Source organism: Schistosoma haematobium, chromosome 4, assembly GCF_000699445.3.
Source record: "Schistosoma haematobium chromosome 4, whole genome shotgun sequence".
In the NCBI taxonomy this organism is placed as follows: Eukaryota; Metazoa; Platyhelminthes; class Trematoda; order Strigeidida; family Schistosomatidae; genus Schistosoma; species Schistosoma haematobium.
The window spans coordinates 42,906,688-42,924,727 of record NC_067199.1 but is presented as its reverse complement, the minus strand read 5'-3'; the positions used below and the strand labels follow the sequence as shown (position 1 = coordinate 42,924,727).

Genomic DNA, 18,040 nt, shown 5'->3' with positions numbered 1-18,040 from the left:
AATTTCGCTGTTGATACTGGAGGATTTTGAATCAAGTTAAGAGATGTAATGTGACTTTCTTTGCCTTTTGTGTAATTTGAGGTTTCTTTCAGTGTTAAGCGCTGTTTCTAAGTGTCAACTATAAATTCCTATCTCTCTAGAAAGTCCACCCCCAGTATTGCCAGATCTAAGTCGGCTACCGTGAAAACCCAAGGGAATTGCCCACTGAACCCCAAATCTAGGGTTAAAGTTTTCTGCCCAGATGTTGCGATTTTAGTTCTATTTGCAGCTTAAAGTGTAATTGGGGATGTTTCTCGACTCAGCTCAGTTTTACTTTGAGAGATTATACTAAGAGCAGCGCCAGTATCCACCAAGAAATTCAGGCCAGAGTTTGTCTCTAACATAAAACAAGCGACTGTTTAGGAGCTCCTCTTCAGTTGTCGCGACCTGTGGAGGGACTACTCGTTTCCCGCCGTTTTGGAATTTTGTTTAGGTCAGGCGCATGGTTGCATGCACTTGGTTGGGTTGACACCGAACTTCCAATGGTACCAACAAAACTGCCCAGATTGTCTGGAAATTTGTGACTTGGATCGCAGTCGTTGTGGTGACCTGCTCCTGTTTCTATGACCCACTTGCATCCTGGTGACAGCCTCCGTGAGACTCTTAACACTCGAAATGAGTCCTTCTATGACGGGGTCTTTTGATGATTCTACTTTTTTGTGTGATTTATTGTGCCTGATTCAGTTGGAGGACCCCTTTCCATTATTTTATCGGCTATACGCGCTAAATGAGATAATGAGGTTTCAGGATCTTGTGCATCCAAACGGTGTTGGACGTAGCAAGGGAGAGCTTGTATCCATCCTTGTTTCAGGACTGGTTCACACACTGTGTTATCACCCCATAAGACTTGGAGGTGACGTAAAAACTGTGACGGCGACCTATCACCTAGTGTTTCTCCGTGGAAAAGTCTTTGGATTCTCTGACTGTCTGATAATGATAAACGATTCATTATCTCTCGTCTTAAGGTGGTGTATGGTTGTAGTGATGGTGGACTTAAAATCAAGTCACGGACTTCTTTGGAGACTGAAGGAGGAAGGATAGAACACAAGACTATAGCGAACCCCTTCAGATTTGATATTGTGTTTCGTTAAATAATGCTCTAGTTGAGCAAACCACAACTCAGGATCACTACGATCAAATTCTGGAAGTCGGGATTTCGTATTCATAACAGTGTCTATCTCAATTGGTGACAAATCTTCCAGATTAGGAGTTTCTATTGAGTCTGGAATGAGGTCTGTGAAAAATATAGCAATAAAATTAGCGAGAAAAATGGTTACTATAACACGAATAATAAAAAATAAACTATTTATATACCCAACTTAGATAACGGATTATCAGGTCTACTTTTATGATTAAGTGAAAAAATAATGTTAATAACAGAAATGAGGTTAAATTTGTATTCAAAAGGGTTCACCAGTTTCGTGCCCTAAGGCAACCCTCGTGATAGATAAAACCAAACAAGTAGTGAATAGGTCTTATTTCGATCTTAGCACAATCGCAGTGGAGCATGGGATTATTAGTTCAGACAAACAAAGGCTCTCAACATTCAATATAAGATAATAGGGAAACAACGCTTATACAAAATAAGGAAGTGAATGAATACTTGAACAATACTGCTTTGGCATATGCTTAGTTGTTTGGAGTCAACTCTTAACCAACCAACCTATGCTGTTACAAATCAGCAATTATAAATGCTTGGTAATTCCAAACGTGTCGACGAACTCTCCAGTGATATAATCCAATGTAGGATGTGATATATTCCAATTACAGTCTATAAATGTAGACGAAATTTGATTCAGACTTCAGTTAACTCAATCACAAACGAAGATAGAACGAGGAATGTGTGAGTAGTAGTTTATTTGTTAGCCAGCAACAGTATGTCACGCTATGTTATTATCACAACGGGAAAAAGTGTTCAAGGTCATTTACTTAAACAAATGTACAATTATTTAATGATAAATGTATAAACAGTGAAAGACTGACTAAATAAAAATACGAATAATATTGAAAGTTATTACAAATAAGCTTGTCAGACCTATCTCCACAAGGTCTTTATACCAGTACTAGAATCAGTTAGATTGCATGTTGTTTATTATTACAGATAATAAATGTGTCGTCCACATATGATAATTCTACTTACAACGATCTAAAACCACGTGGTTCACGTCTACCTCATATGTATGGCTTACCAAAAGTTCCCAAACATGACGTTCCTCTTAGACCTTTCCTATCAATGATCAACTCACCATATCATAAAGTCGCACGCTGGTTAGCAGAAAAACTAGAACCGGTTCGTCGTAGATTAGCAACATATACGTTTAGAGATTCATTCCAGTTTGCTGAAAGACTAAATCATACGAATGTTAGCGACAAGTTCATGGTCTCTTTTGATGTAACATCCTTGTTCACCAATATACCACTTTTTGAAACTGTTGATATAATTTGTCAGAATGAAGATCTCCTACCTTTACCAGCCCCAGAATTCAAAAACTACTACTAATATGTACAACAGATGTTCAATTCCAATTTAACAACACCATATATCGCCAAGTCGATGGCGTAGCAATGGGTAGTCCACTAGGTGCAATTACGGCAGATATTTTTATGGGGTATCTTGAGAACACGATACTTAAACAGGCAATTAGCGAAACAACGGAATACTCAAGATATGTGGACGACACATTTATTATCTGTAATAATAAACAACATGCAATCCGCCTGCTCAAACTCTTCAATAACGCTCATAATAACATACATTTTACAATGGAGCACGAACAGAACGATATGTTCCACTTTCTTGATGTTGCCATAAAACGCAGGGGAGACGGGACAGTTCAACGTTCAATTTATAGAAAAAGTAATTGGAATGGCCTCTACTTGAATTTCAATAGATTTTGTCCAATTAGTTACAAGAAGGCTCAACATGCACGAAGGGTTAGAGTCAGTGATATTTATGAATAGTGGAATGGCTGTAAATAGGCTTTTGATGTTTGTGAATATAAGGCTCTCATTTGCGGAGTCGGCTTGTGTCAGAGATAACAAAACAGAACGTTAGCTGACACAGTACTTGTGGAAAAGACTGAGCATCCGGAGGGGTGATTCAGAAAATTATGGCGTTTTTCACTCGGTAACTATGATATCTTGAAACGGACAGAGCTTCTTCTGAAAACGCTTAAAATAATTACACCATTTGGCTTTGATAAACTGCTTGTAACCCTCTAAAATTACTGGAGTTCCCACACAAGGATTAAAAAGTAGGTTTTGTTCTATTGTCGGTAATCTCATGTTTTGAAAAGAAGCACTGCTACACAAGCCAAGCCTTAACTTAGAACTCGGAAGGTAAAAAGGAAACGGGCAGACCAAAAAGCACTTGGCGTGGCGATTGGAGGCAAACATCAACACTTCGAAAAGCGATCGGCAACAACTGGAAAGGTTCGTGGGAGTAATCAAGCTCACGCTAACATACAAGACTCATATATTGTAGGAAACCAACTATGGAAAACGGAGATGGCTAACGGGGTGAGTTTATCCAACGTAAGTTGCAAAACAATATCTCAGTGTGACATCATATTTCGATCGGATAAATTATCTTTCGACACAAAGTATTCATATTGAGTGCTGTTAGATAATTTACATTTGTTATTGCTATGCCTTTTCAGGAAGGATGATGAGATTTTGAGAATTACGTTTGTCCACTTTAAAGTCATTGGAGGACGATCTTTGAAGTTATTAGAGACATGTGGATAAGAACTCAATGCAAAACTATGGATGACAACGGATTTCTGGAAAAGATGGCTCCCATGACAATTCGATTGCAAATTCAAATTAATGGGTTCAAGAATGCCACAGGAAACTTCAAACCATTGTATTTGTTGAGGCAAGCGATATAAATACCCTCAAAAGATGCCATCAGTTTTGCAGCCGTATTACTTCAAAATTCAAGGACATGTTCGTTTACTCGACGATCATTTGGTTTTTAATAGTTTCTTAGCCAGTTGTATGGTGGTATGTGAGTAACTTTAAAGTCCAATTAATCAAAACGGCTAAAAGTCTGAACAACGTTTCGTAGCTCTCATGAGTTCTGAATCAGAAATAGCAGATAGATAACGTTGCTCATAAGTGTGATTGGTTCGATGATTCGGATTGTATGTCTTTAGAAGCCTTTTCGGACAAGATACATCAATTTTGAAATAATAAAGATCAGTTTGTTAATTAGCCGGAATAGAAATTACACACAAAGACAAATATAGGAGGTTGTAACAGCATAGGTTGGTTGGTTAAGAGTTGACTCCAAACAACCAAGCATATGCCAAAACAGTATTGTTCAAGTATTCATTCACGTCCTTATTTTGTATAAACGTTGTTTCCCCTATTATTTTATATTGAATGTTGAGAGCCTTTGTTTGTCTGAACAGATAATCCCACGCTCCACTGTGACTGTGCTAAGATCGAAATAAAGACCTATTCACTACTTGTCTGGTTTCTTCTATCGATAACACGAGGGTTACCTATAGGCACAAAAAGGTCACTTAATTTATGAGTGTTCGAATTTTTTTCTCATATGCACAGTTATTAGTGTCTTGCGATTCGAAATATGATTGGTATAATCTAAGATGTACATCCAAATCATTCGTCCAATGAGGATATCAATCTGGTTTTTAAACGAAACAGCAAAATATTTCTAGTAATTTACTTAGTCATGGTAATGAACTTCCCACTCAGGGTCGTTCAAGTTTGCGTTAATTTTAATAATGGTTATAATTCTCGTGGAAATATGAAAGAGCAATTCATCAAGAAATAGCAAAACACATCCAAAATTGATCGCGATTTCGATAAATGTTTGTTATGTAGCGAGTTTCACTCACGTAATTCATGTGTATTTCGTAATGCTAAATGCTTCGAATGTGAAGAAATTGCTCGATCCTCCCGCTTTGGAGAAAATTCGGGAAAATCACTTAAGGCCAATGGCCGTCTCCAAAGTTTGCGCAAATTTTGAAGAAAAACCCGAAAATCTGTGTAGCAAATTTTTCCAGACAAACATTTCATCATCGGTGCATTTTAAACCTTTGAAGATAAAATTACAATTAATAAATATTATTTTTTTAATAATATGATGACCAATACCAATTTTCAAGTTTTGTTTTAGTAAGTCAAGCAGACACGAGACAACGAGTCGTTGGCTTTGAACCACTTTTTCGAAATACTCACGCCATCCAGGTGGATTATTTGTACTGTCCACTATTTCGATTAATGATTTTGTTCAGTCTTACTATAGTTGTCTCTTTCAGAATATTGATTTAGAGCTTGATTGGATTGCTAAAACGCGGGCTAGAGCCAAACTCAACCTTATACAGAAGGTTAAGCAAGTTAAAATATGAGTTTTCAAAAAGCATCATTTAACGACCACAAACTGTGAGAACGACGGTTCAGTTTTTCTCAGAGAAGTTATGGCAACCGCAGCTGCGGAGCAGTGTAATATGATTGTTTTACAACCAGCTACTGATATATTTAGTTACGTCCAGTGTCCAGCCAGTACAGCAAACGGTATAGTCAAGCCTTATATATTAACAAGTTATAGATGGTGCAATTTCAGAAATGTCTCTACCGATTCATCCTCCAATAAAGCCACAGCTAGACAGAGTTGTAATTGGGATGACGAAAGGAGGTGATATAATGGTGAAAAAACCCAACGAAACTGTGTACTTTTTTCGGGTGTACTTTCCCGAACTCTCCACATCTGCCAAGAGTGTTCTACGTCGCTGCCATAACGTGAAGTCGAAAATCATGGAAACAGGAGTCTACTATCATTTCGGACTGGAATCAAGCTTGCTGGAGATATCTAAAAATTCGCTACACAAAATCCGATTCACCGAAATGAAAGTGCAGTTGAACTACGACGGCCTGTGTTTGTTCAAATGCTCCAATCAGCAGTTGTGGCCGATTCTAGGTCAGTTAGCAGCTCCATTACTTAATGATATCCTCATAGTTGGGTTAGTATCCTGTTAATATATGCTCATAAAGTAGTTAATCAGAAAACAGAGGTCTTCCCACCGCCTCTATGTAATTCAACAGAAGTTAGTGGACCGTAAGTTGTAGTTTATGTAAATATGACAGTCAATGGTTTCGAAAATTGATGATGAAAGCAATGTATGATGTTTCTACGAAGCTAGATAATCTGACCGTCTACACTAAAAACGCATCTATGGGTGTAAAGAACACATGCACCGACCACCAACCACTTCAAGTAATACATTCCTATTAAGAACACATGAAGAGCTACGTTTTTTTTGAAGTTGCTTTGGATGTGCCTAAGATTCATGGTCAGATGGCAAGTTGTAACAGGTGTTTCAACAAATTTTAGGTGGCCAGAATGTAAAAGATCATATGTGATGACTCTCGTAAATCAACCTAAGCATCCCTTCGTTACCTGCTGTTGCCGGAACTGGCTAACACCTACACTTTACGCAGAACAAAAAGTAAACTTAGTAGTAGTACTTACAAATTCTACCGGACGATTCAAAGTAAGTCCACACTACAGTATTAATATATTTGTAGGTGTTTTGTGTCCGCGGTTCCGTAAAGCTACCTGTTCCGAGAGACAAGTAGCACACGCGATGGTTGTTGCAAGCCAGGCCTTCTTGCAAAACGCAAGAGACAAAGTCAAAAAGCGTAGATCACGATCCGAAGAAAAGGTGAGCTAAATGCGCTTTAGATGTTTGATCAAAAACCGGTTATTATTAACATGCTAGTTTGTGATAAACATTCGTACTAAAACAATGATTTCCCGTCCATCGTATTTTCAGCTGGTTTCTCAGGTGCTAACAGACGCAGCCGTAAGATTTTATCGACATTATTGTCATATCGTTGACACTTCATTATTGTTTTATATAACACTCAGGATTTGCCGACTGCCACTACATTTGTTTGTTAACTAAAAACTATATTTTATTATTTTCGCAGAACATTTTGAATATTATTTCAGCGTCTACGTAACATACTCCCGTTACTAAGAAATGGAGAAGTTATTTATTAATGAATAATTTGTGATTTTATAAAGTTTAATAAACATTCAAATGTGTTACGAATCAGTCTTTTAATTACAGCGATAAGTCGATTTTCGTCAAGTTTATTTGGCAATGCGTTTAATGTGCGCAATCGTCATGAAAAAATGAAACATCTGGATAGGAACTTTAAGAAGCTTTTATCGGCAGGCTTGTACATGATATCTACCAAAAAATGTGAAGAGGTATTGAGTTAAAACGAGACTTTTGGATTATTTCGCCGTAATTGCAATAACTTTTGAGGTTTAATAGATACGTACAGGCGATTTTCTCCAAAGTGTGATAAGAATCTGGGTAAATATTGTAGAGAAACCTGAATTTCTTGAAAAAACGCGACATCTACCAGAAATTGTGAAAAAATTTAGGGTTTTATCAATAAATACAGGCAGATTTCCACAAAGTGTAGTAGGATTAAGTGGAAATTCGAAGGACATATTATAGAACTTTGAAGTTTTCGTGTCATTTTCCAATAATTTCGCCTGGGTTTTCCTTAGCCGCTTCTAAAAGACTTCCCCAAAATTGGGAAATTCAGCAGTGCTCAATTGAACCTTTTAGGGTGGAATTACAATCAGCAAGTATGTTTTTCAATATTATAATAAACTTCACTCAGCATTGCATTAGCGATGTTCATGTTTTGTTTTAGTATGCCAAACAGACACAAGATAAAGAATCATCGGCCTTTCTCCACTATTTCAAAACGTTGTGCCATTCAGATGACTGAGCTGTGCTTCTGTTTAGCCTGACTACAGCTAGTTATTTCTCTTAGACTAACGATCTAAAATGTATTGAAAGGGATAAACGAAAAGCTACAGCTAATGAAGTGTCAGACTTGACGTTTTGCCATAAATCATCCTGTTACAGAGGTTTGAGGATTTATAGTTGGTGTATTCCAAGACTAATTTATGTGCGAGACAACCAGAAGCGTTTGGGCAGTTTCAAGGTCAAGGTGCCAATATCAACACCTGATGCTCACGTACGATCGGTTTACAGCGGATTTTAGTGAGGACGTGATTGTTGAGCGGTTACAATATATTGGACTACTAGGAAGTTCCTTTACTTGTGACTGCGGTACTCAGATAACTGCAGTACTGTGGGCGAGACTATGGTGACGACATTGTCTTTCGATTTTTTATTATGTTGGAGAAAGAAGTCCGTTCGAACGGGAAATTTCTTTGCTCGACCGCGGTTGAGCCCAAGCCCAACTTTAGGGAAATTATGGTGAAATCCTCAAAATGTGCGTTGCGCGTTATTCCGGAATAATATTTCGTTACCGTTGGATTGTTAAACCTTAAATTACTAAATTACAAGTAAGAGATATTATTCCTAATAAAATAATGACTTTTAGTCACAAATAGTCCATTGAATTTAAGGTTTTGTTTTAATATGTCAAACAGACGCGAAACCATAAGTCGTCGAACTTTAACCACTTTTTCAAACTTCTCGCCCCATGCAGGTCAGTCAGTCATCTACAACGTAGGGCCAGGCACATTTATGCATCAGCCCATGTTGCCATACCGCAATAGCACAGCAAGATGAACACCAAATTCAGAGAAGTGGTTAAGTCAGTGGTAATATATAGAAGAAAGATTGCATATGAAATTATAGTATACCCCATGCAGGTGGGTTACTTGTACTGTCCAGAGCTTCGATAATTTTTTTTCTGTCTAACCTTAGTCAATTGTCCCTTTCAGAAGGCGAGCTCAAGTCGCTAAGGACTTTAGGTTGATGGGCTGTCCTAGATCAACCTATTTCAGAAGGTTGCGTGGTGAGACTATGATATATGGACGACCTTTTAGAGACGCTAAAAAGACATTTTAGTGAACAACTGATTAGGACCAAATGAGGGTTATAAAGCAGTTAGGATCCTCATTCACGGTTGATGGGTAGGGTTTAAGTGTAGATTTAGGGTTTTCATCACTAACTGACATAAGCTATAACGCCCAAACTCTATTTAGCCAGATGTATGAGTGAATTCCGCGATGAAATTCGTAATCTTAAGTCTGATAGGGTCGTCCATAAATTATAGTCTCGACGTTTGCGGAAGTTCAGAGCTGAGTTCATAAGAAATATCAGCTAGACTCTAACCTAGGGACGACCTTTGAACGAATCTTAAATGACTGACAATTATTAGACAATCAGAAGACAGTATAAAGTGAAAATATATTATAAGTAAGTAATGAATTACAGTGGATATTCTACATTTACATGATTTAAAAGCTTGTTAAGGTTTGATAAATGTTCAGAGGTTCTGAATTCATAATGCATATGGTATAGATACTCGTCCATAGGGCTACGTTAAGGTTGGGGTTAGGGTGCTAACATGCGATTGGTTTACAACGGATTTTAGAGGTTAGGATTAGTGTTGTAGCCTAGGGTTACGGTTAGGCTTAGGCTTATAGCTTCTCAATAAACACCTCTGCCCTAAAATCCGATGTAAACCGATCGCATGTTTGCACCGTAACTTTAACCCTAAACCACAACCTTAACCCTATGGACGAGTTTCTATAGTATGCATTATGAATTCGGAACTTCTGAACCTTCATCAAACATTAACAAGTTTTTTAATCATGTAAAAGAAGAATATCCGCTGTAATTCATTACTTTCTTGTGATATATTTTTACATTATACTGTCTTCCGATTGGCTAATAACTGAAATTGCTCAGACGCTTATCATTGGCTCGTTCCTACATTAGAGTCTCGCAGTCCCATCTGTTGTAACCTCTCATTAATCACCTTCTCTCTAAAATCCGCTGTGATCCGATCGTATGTTAGCATCGCGTGTTGAACATGGCTTCGTGACCTTAAGATTGCTCAAACGCTTCTGATTGGCTCGTCCCTAAGTTAGAGTCTTGCCGAAATATCAGTTAACCAGCAGTGACGAAGAGAATGACAATTCAGTTGTCGCCATGGAAGTTGGGACCAGCGAAGCTACAGAGCAGTGTAACAATGCTTTAAAAACAGCCACTGCTTCATGTAGTTTTGTTCAGTGTCGAGCCTTATATATTAACAAGTTATAGATGGTGCAATTTCAGAAATGTCTCTACCGATTCATCCTCCAATAAAGCCACAGCTAGACAAAGTTGTAATTGGGGTAATAAAAGGAGGTGATATAACGGTGAAAAAGACTGACGAAATTTCAATCTATCCATCATCATGAAGGAAGTTAATTTGAAAATCTGCCACTGAATATGATAAAATGTTCCCCGTCTGAACTGTTGCATATGGTATGCTTAGGTGTTAGAAAAATACGTATTTCATTATGGAAGGATCTAGCTGTTAAGCGATTTAACAGAACGGATCAATCAATTTTCGAATCCATAAACGTGGCACTAGCATACTACTTGGTAGGTTTTCATTCCCCCTGGTGAACACATTTCCATAAGTAGAGTGACATCATTTCTCAAGTCCTGTCGTAAATAATAGTTTGGTGTGGTAGGTATGCCTGCTGGTCAGTGCATTGACTTCACCGAGAAGGTATTACAAATGTTCTTTAGTCATTACAAATGATACTGAGTTCATAAATGTAATAAACTTATAATTTTTAACGCTATAGCATTGATTTTTAGCATCAATCAAAACGGTACGTCTTAGTTGATGAAAAGGAGAAGGAACGAATTCTACTCATCCCTGGCAAATGGCTGCTGAGCGACGAGCTGTTCGTCTACTTTGATGATGTGACTGAAAATGATGTTATTAATTGCATCGATTACGATAATCGCTTTTCTTCGAGAAAATGCTGTGTACATAGTTTTTATGGTAATTTGTCGTCACTTTAAAGTCATTGTTTCTAGATGACTACGAAAATGCCAAGTTTTATCGAACAATTTATAATATGGGACGATATTACAAACTAAAGTGTTCATACGAGGATGAAATGTCGGCGCATTTTGCAGAGAAGGCAAAGTAGGTACCTAATAAATACATGTTCATAAAACAGGTTATCGAAACCAGAGGATTCCTCATTATCGTAAGTTGGAGTTAATGTAACCGTGATAGCAAAAGGTTGCACAATGATGACACCAAAATGATTCTGAAAGCAATCAATGATCTCTCCGACAAGGTAAACAAACTGACTGCTTACATCGAATGCTCATACATGCGTATGGAGGGCAGGTACGGTGACAGCATAGATGTTTCAAGTTTCTCATTCCCATTAAAGACAGTTGAGGAAATGCGTACTCTCGAAGCTGCTTTGGAGGGAAGCAAGTTTCGTGAACAGTTCGTGAGTTTTGACAGGTGTTTATAAAAGCTTAGGTTGCCAGATTATTCGAGATCGTACGTAGTGATCTCAAAAGTTCTGCCAGAGCATGTCTAAATTACGTGCTGACGCGTAGACTAGCCAATGACTTATATTGGGCTCCAGGTATTATGAATATCAGTACGTACATGTTCTACAGGTCAATTTTAAGTAAGTTCACATCACAGTCTTAATATATTTGTAGATGTTCTGTGTTCACAGTTTCGGAGTGAATACTGCCCAGAAAGAACAGTGGTGAAAACCATGGAATTTGAAAGCCGGGTTTTTCTAGAACGTGGTAGACATAACATAAATGAACGGCCATTCAAATAAAGGGTGAGCTAAATGCACTTTAGATCTGTGACTAAATGCAGGTCTTTGTTTTGCCATTAGTTTCTGATAAACATTTATACTGAAATAATTATTCTCGTCCACCTTATTTTCAGCTGGCTTCGCATGTGTTGACAGATCTAACTGTAAGTTTTTTTATTCAGAATACATTATTGTTTTACCGTTGGTACGTAATCAACCTTTTATATGGTATTCTGAATTCATACGTTGAATGATTGCTACAACATTTGTTTGTTCACTGATAAGTAACATTATTTCTTTTTGTAGAACACTGGATGAAAGTTCAACATCATCTTAACGTACTTATCCAAAACACATGATCAATTGTTAAGAATTAGAAGAACTTGTGTAATAATGGACAATTTGTAATTTATTTAATTTTAATAAACTTTTTCATGTATAACGTATCAGTCTTTTAATTACGGCAATGCTGATTTATCGCGGCAGAGCGGTTCTTGTTACAAATTATCATTGAATTGCTCAGGTACTGCGTTCACTGTGCGAAGTTAACAGGAAAAATGTGGAATGGGTGATTAGAAGCTTTTGGGCACATAATATTAAATCACCAGGCTGTGCTACCGATAACTTTACTGTTTTCTGAATGCGCTATTTGAGATAACTGGAAATCGTGCAGGGCTGTGGCACTGCCTGGGTGTCAAAACCGAAGCAGCTGCCTTTCTTAAAGGGCCACACCCGGAGCCTTAAGCACAAACGTCTGATCCACAGGGCACTGGGGCATCGTAAGAAGATGCGGTACCATGGTAACCTGTGACCAAGTATATATATATTCAATGAATGTGCAACTATTGGTCGATAGAATCAATATTGAATCAGTAGTCTATGAAATTGGTATGAGTTTCAAAAGTACACGCTTTAAAATACTTACATATGTTACATAATGGATCTAAGTATAGGATATAGGGATAATGAATGTAGGAAGCAATTTCCTACAGATTTAACTCTAAGCTATTCTCTAGACCGTCGAACACAGAGTCTTGATTTAGCCAAAGTCAGAACAAGTAAGCTATTTGGCTTGATGAACTTTATCTGTTTCTGAAACGCAAATTAACACCGTTAGTGTACAAAACAAACAGTACAGTCTATTAACACAAGGAAGAACAGAGACATGAATAACATACCGAACAGTAGCTAGAGAATAGGAAAAATGAGTCAACAAAGCAAATATTGTTTTATAATGAACATCACATTGTAATTGGTGAATAAACAAGACAGTCATACAGCGATTATATACATCCATTGGTTCATTACATGACTTTAGTGTGGACTATTAGATTGCTAGTGTTGAAGCTATCACAAGTTCACTTAATCTGCGAACGAGAAACAAGACTCGGTGACAAAGACCAGTAAGCTAGCTATTGATGCGTCTCAGCCTCGCTAACTAGAGTGAGAAGTCCAAGCTTGGAATGGGAAGTATATTCTGCAAACGAGCGATCACAACAAACACACTTCAAAACGTATATATGCAGTACAAATACTTTAGTTAATTAACAATTATACGGTAAAAATATACGTATAGTATTGGTCCACAAATGGATCCCAAAAATTAGCACTCATTATTATTATCAGGGCATAACAAAGATTTGAGTTTGTCAGGACGTTGAAAACTGCTATTGATTTTATTTCATATGTTGGAAAATGTATGGTTCGAATTCCTAATTTAAGTACACAACCGACATGTTGATCAAGTAAAATTCCTGGAACCAGGTGAATCTGTTCTAATTTCGGTTGTTAGTTCTAATAATAATAATGAGTATATTTTGGATCATACAGAGTCAGTATCCAACACACAGTCTGGCAGACACAATGGACCTAAGAAGAATACGTACAATTCACTAAAGAAATTTAGACTCCAATTAAGGCTGTAGCAGTCGTAGTGTTTGTATGAACTAATGATTGTTTTGTACTTGATCTCTGGTGGATTTGGAATTTCAAATACATTACTTTCGTTTGTGCTCACCTAGTTCTATCTGGCTTAAATTGTACTGTTTCTGGAATTCCTAGTTAATACAATAATTTAAAATTTTCTAATTATCACAGAAGTCCCAAAATATTCCTCGTCAAAGTCTCTAGACTCTCATAGACTCTAGGGATTGTTTTACCCAATCAGCGTTGAATAGAATCTTCTCAGAAGCACCTAGAAAACGAAGAGCCGCGAGTTACGATTTGCTTGGGTACTGTAATATTTGGCATGGTTACGGAAATTTCCAAAAAAACAAGGTGATGAATAACAGAATAAATACCCTTGTTTTACTGTACACAAACTATCTTTCGGGTAAAGCTCCTATCCCCAATTAGCGTCTTCTGTCTATTGTTCCAGTTAATTTGTAGAGATCGTTCTAGGAACACTTTTATACTCTTCGATGACAAGCCTATCAAATATTCAAACATCTATTAATTGATTCGGATTAATTACCGACAGGAAAGTGAATCGTAGGTTTTAAAGTAAATTTTTGACTAAGTATATTAATATAGTGCTCGCATAAACTGACAATTAATTTGTATGTTATTACACCCCCAATGTACCCTGAACTGTGTTGATTGTATTCTTTTTGATCAGCTTGCTGGCCCATACGTGACTGCCAGAATACTTATCGGACAATCCTGGGAATTACTAGTCAATATATCGTATACAAATCTATAAATGCTTTACCCAGGTAATTTCAAAATTTTCTAGCTTAAGGTATTTGCATCACGTGTTTTCTTATATTTTCTCCTAGATACGGAATGTTTTTATACAAAACAGCTTAGCTTTCTATTTTTTATGATCAAATGAAAACCCATACGAATCTGTTTCAAATGTTTATTTTGACAAAAGTTTACTTTTAATTTAATGATGAATATGAGTAGTTTAAAACAACCTAGTGGAAAATAAGGTAAAGTGATAAAATATGAATTGTCAGTAGATAGTTTATTTAAATAAGTGTAGAGCATCATCAGAGTGATGTGCAAAACACTAATCATATCAAACAATTGGCAATAAAATTCATCCAGTCACTAATTAATTAGAGCCAAGTTAAAATTTTGAATAATTTTTTCTGGTTAGCGTTTTTTAGCGAGTTAATTTTCTACGGGATGGGGACGCTAACCCCATGCCCAAACCTCCTCTTTTATTCGGGCTTGGGACTGGCAGTAACCCCAGGAAGGACTCCACGCGAGGTTGCTTACTCCCACCCTTTCTCTTTCTCTTGGTGATCGACTGGATCATGAAGACGTCAACATCTAAGGAGAAGCATGGGATACAGTGGACATCTAGGATGCAGTTGGACGATCTAGACTTAGCAGATGATCTAGCCCTCCTATCACAAACACAACAACAAATGCAGGAGAAAACAACCAGTATAGCAGCAGCCTCAGCAGCAGTATGTCTCAATATACACAAATGGAAAAGCAAGATTCTCCGATGCAACACAGCATGCACCAATCCAATCACAATTGACGAAGTAGATTTGGAAGATGTAAAATCCTTTGAATATCTGGGCAGCATCATTGATGAACACGGAGGATCTGATGCAGATGTGAAAGCGTGGATCGGCAAAGCAAGAGCAGCATATTTACAACTGAAGAACATCTGGAACCCAAAACAATTGTCAACCAACATCAAGGTCAGGATTTTCGACACAAATGTCAAGACAGTTCTACTGTATGGGGCAGAAACCTGGAGAACTACGAAAGCTATCATCTAGAAGATACAAGTTTTTATTAATAATTGTCTACGCAAAATACTTCAGATCCGTTGGCCGGACACTATCAGCAACAACCTACTGTGGGAACGAACAAACCAGATCCCAATGGAGGAAGAAATCACGAAGAAGCGCTGGAAGTGGATAGGACACACATTGAGGAAAGCACCCAACTGTGTCACAAGACAAGCCCTCACATGGAATCCTCAAGGCCAAAGGGGAGGAGGGAGACCAAAGAACACATTACGCCGGGAAATGGAGATCGACATGAGAAAAATGAATAAGAATTGGATGAAACTAGAAAAAAAGGCCCAGGACAGAGTGTGTTGGAGAATGCCGGTCGGCGGCCTGTGCTCCATTAGGGGTAACAGGCGTAAATAAATAAGTAAGTTAAAATTTTGATAAAATACATAGATAAAATCGAAGTTTTCAGCTGGGCAGTGGAATTTCAGTTGTTACGAATGTTGGAGAGATCTAGAAAATTCCTCGAAAAAAAACCCAGAAAAAAGCTTTGAGAACGCTAAGAAACATCTTATCTAATCAGCATTCAATAGAAGTATTGACAGAATTATTCAGGAGGTGAAGTCACATGTCGCATTTATGACCGAATGATTACCTATACTGCTACTATGTTTAGTGGCTTCCCAGAAATTTCTGGAATCCCAAAACCATCTAAAATACTACAAATATCCTAGACTTGCTGTATATAAACGAACCTTGGGGAAAAGCGTTTCTTCCATATTTCACGTCTTTTCTTTCGAGTTCAATTCGCTGTGTAGATTTAGCCTAGAGGCTACTAGAAGAACTTTGGAATAGAATCTAACGTTCAATTAGAAGACTTATCAATGAAATCAATCTTTACTTCGAAAATAACCGAATATAAAAAATAAGTAAACTCATCCAGAATATCTCACATAAACACATGGTAGTATTTGTATGAAATATTGTTTTGCATATTTTATAACTTATGGCCTATGTCTTGTTAATGTATAACTTAATGATACCGCCAAGTAGAGAGCAGTGAATTATCGATCGGACTAATGACGCGTAAACCCCGCACGAGCTGTCTAGATTACCTATCGGTCCTACTTCCTGTCTAGCCCAGCCAGTTAAGTCCAGAACTCAAATCTCAACCTCTACGATATGAATCATGTATTTCAAACAAACGGGGTCTATATACAAATCAAACAGACCACATCGTACCATAAAATAGAAAACAACAAGGTTTAGCCAAATGTGGCTGTGAATAAGGGAGATAGTAATTAATAGACAGGGCATAATTCAAGAATGGTAAATCGCATAATAATAGTTCATAGGTCAAAATAAGGCCCATAATACGAGGCACATGAACATGCATAGTTTAGTTATTTAACAATTATGCGATAAGAATATGCGCATAGTATCGGTCCATAAATGGATCCCAAAGTTACCATTCATTATGCCTATCGGATACAACAATATACCTGACTGGGGAATTCTACATTCAGTACAATACATCCAATTTTGTGCACCGTTCTCTGTCTTTAGTTGTCACTACTAAAGTACATACTATTTAGGTTTGGAAATTTACTATTTCGCAGACTATATTTGATAATATTACTACTCATAAAAGATCCTGCACATATCTACTGGACTATCCTCGTAATAATCCATATCTTTAGATAGGATCTTGTAAAGTTTGTGTCACTGTCGTATTTTTACTAATTGATAAATTCTTTTGTACATGATCTAGCGGCTGATATGAATTTCCAATGCATTACCTTCGACTTTGCTCACAGAGTTCTCTCTGATTTCAGTACTGATCCTTACGTGGCCACTAGAGTATGAATTGAACAATTCTGTGTAATACAAGTAAGTATGAATAAGTTGATCACTTCTGATTATCACAGTTATCTTATTTGAATATTGAGGAGTTGTGTTTCTCGCGAGGTGGAGGATCGTGGATGTGCACTGCTGAGGTGTCTCATACTAGGACGAAATGGCCATCCAGTGCTTCCAGGTTTTCCATGGTGGTCTAGCTTCAATCGATTTATGATTTCAACTTTTTTCATAATACACTGACAATTCTTTCTAATAAGTGACTGCTTAAGAAAAGCTCTCCTTAAAATTCAACCAATTTATTAAACATATTTCTAAAAACAGTAAGTACTCTCGGCAGTTATTATTTCAATACTTTGCACATTTTTAAATATCACTAAACTAGAAAAGGGATTTTAGTAATGATATGGATTTGATTTATTTAATTGTTTTTTTCATCTGAATGTATCATTTTAAAATAACCAAGTTGTTTAGCCCCCCTAATGCCCTGGTACAATCAAGGATCGGGAGAGTCCACTCTCCTTCTCGAAACGCTCTCACGTGGCCACAAGTATACAGCCACTGCAAAGGAAGTTCTACTCACTGCCTTCTGGCGAAGAGGTGTTTTCATAAAACCGTGGGGAATAACCGGAGCTTAAACCGGGTTGTTGGACACAGAGGGTTAACGTAGGGGAGTTGAAGAACCCTGACTCCAAAACAATGGTGAAAGTGGGCTCCAGGATCTTGAAGTAACAAGTGACGTATGAACTAATTGTTTGTCACAGACTACCATGGGACTGCATCCCCCGAAACTGCTCCACTGCTTTTTGAATTAGATATTTATGTTGAAGGC

General features: G+C 37.4%; 1 protein-coding gene across 1 annotated transcript; it reads left to right on the top strand.

Annotated features, from left to right (window-relative positions):
- The first annotated feature begins 8,516 nt into the window (after nt 1-8,516).
- On the top strand, nt 8,517-12,477 carry MS3_00008136 (uncharacterized protein). Its single transcript, XM_051216489.1, has 9 exons — nt 8,517-8,719; nt 10,668-10,857; nt 10,893-11,004; nt 11,039-11,068; nt 11,104-11,323; nt 11,356-11,509; nt 11,544-11,674; nt 11,785-11,814; nt 11,957-12,477. The coding sequence occupies exons 1-7, from the start codon at nt 8,633-8,635 to the stop codon at nt 11,669-11,671; spliced, it is 921 nt and encodes a 306-aa protein (XP_051067080.1). The 5' UTR covers nt 8,517-8,632; the 3' UTR covers nt 11,672-11,674; nt 11,785-11,814; nt 11,957-12,477.
- The last annotated feature ends 5,563 nt before the right edge of the window (nt 12,478-18,040 follow it).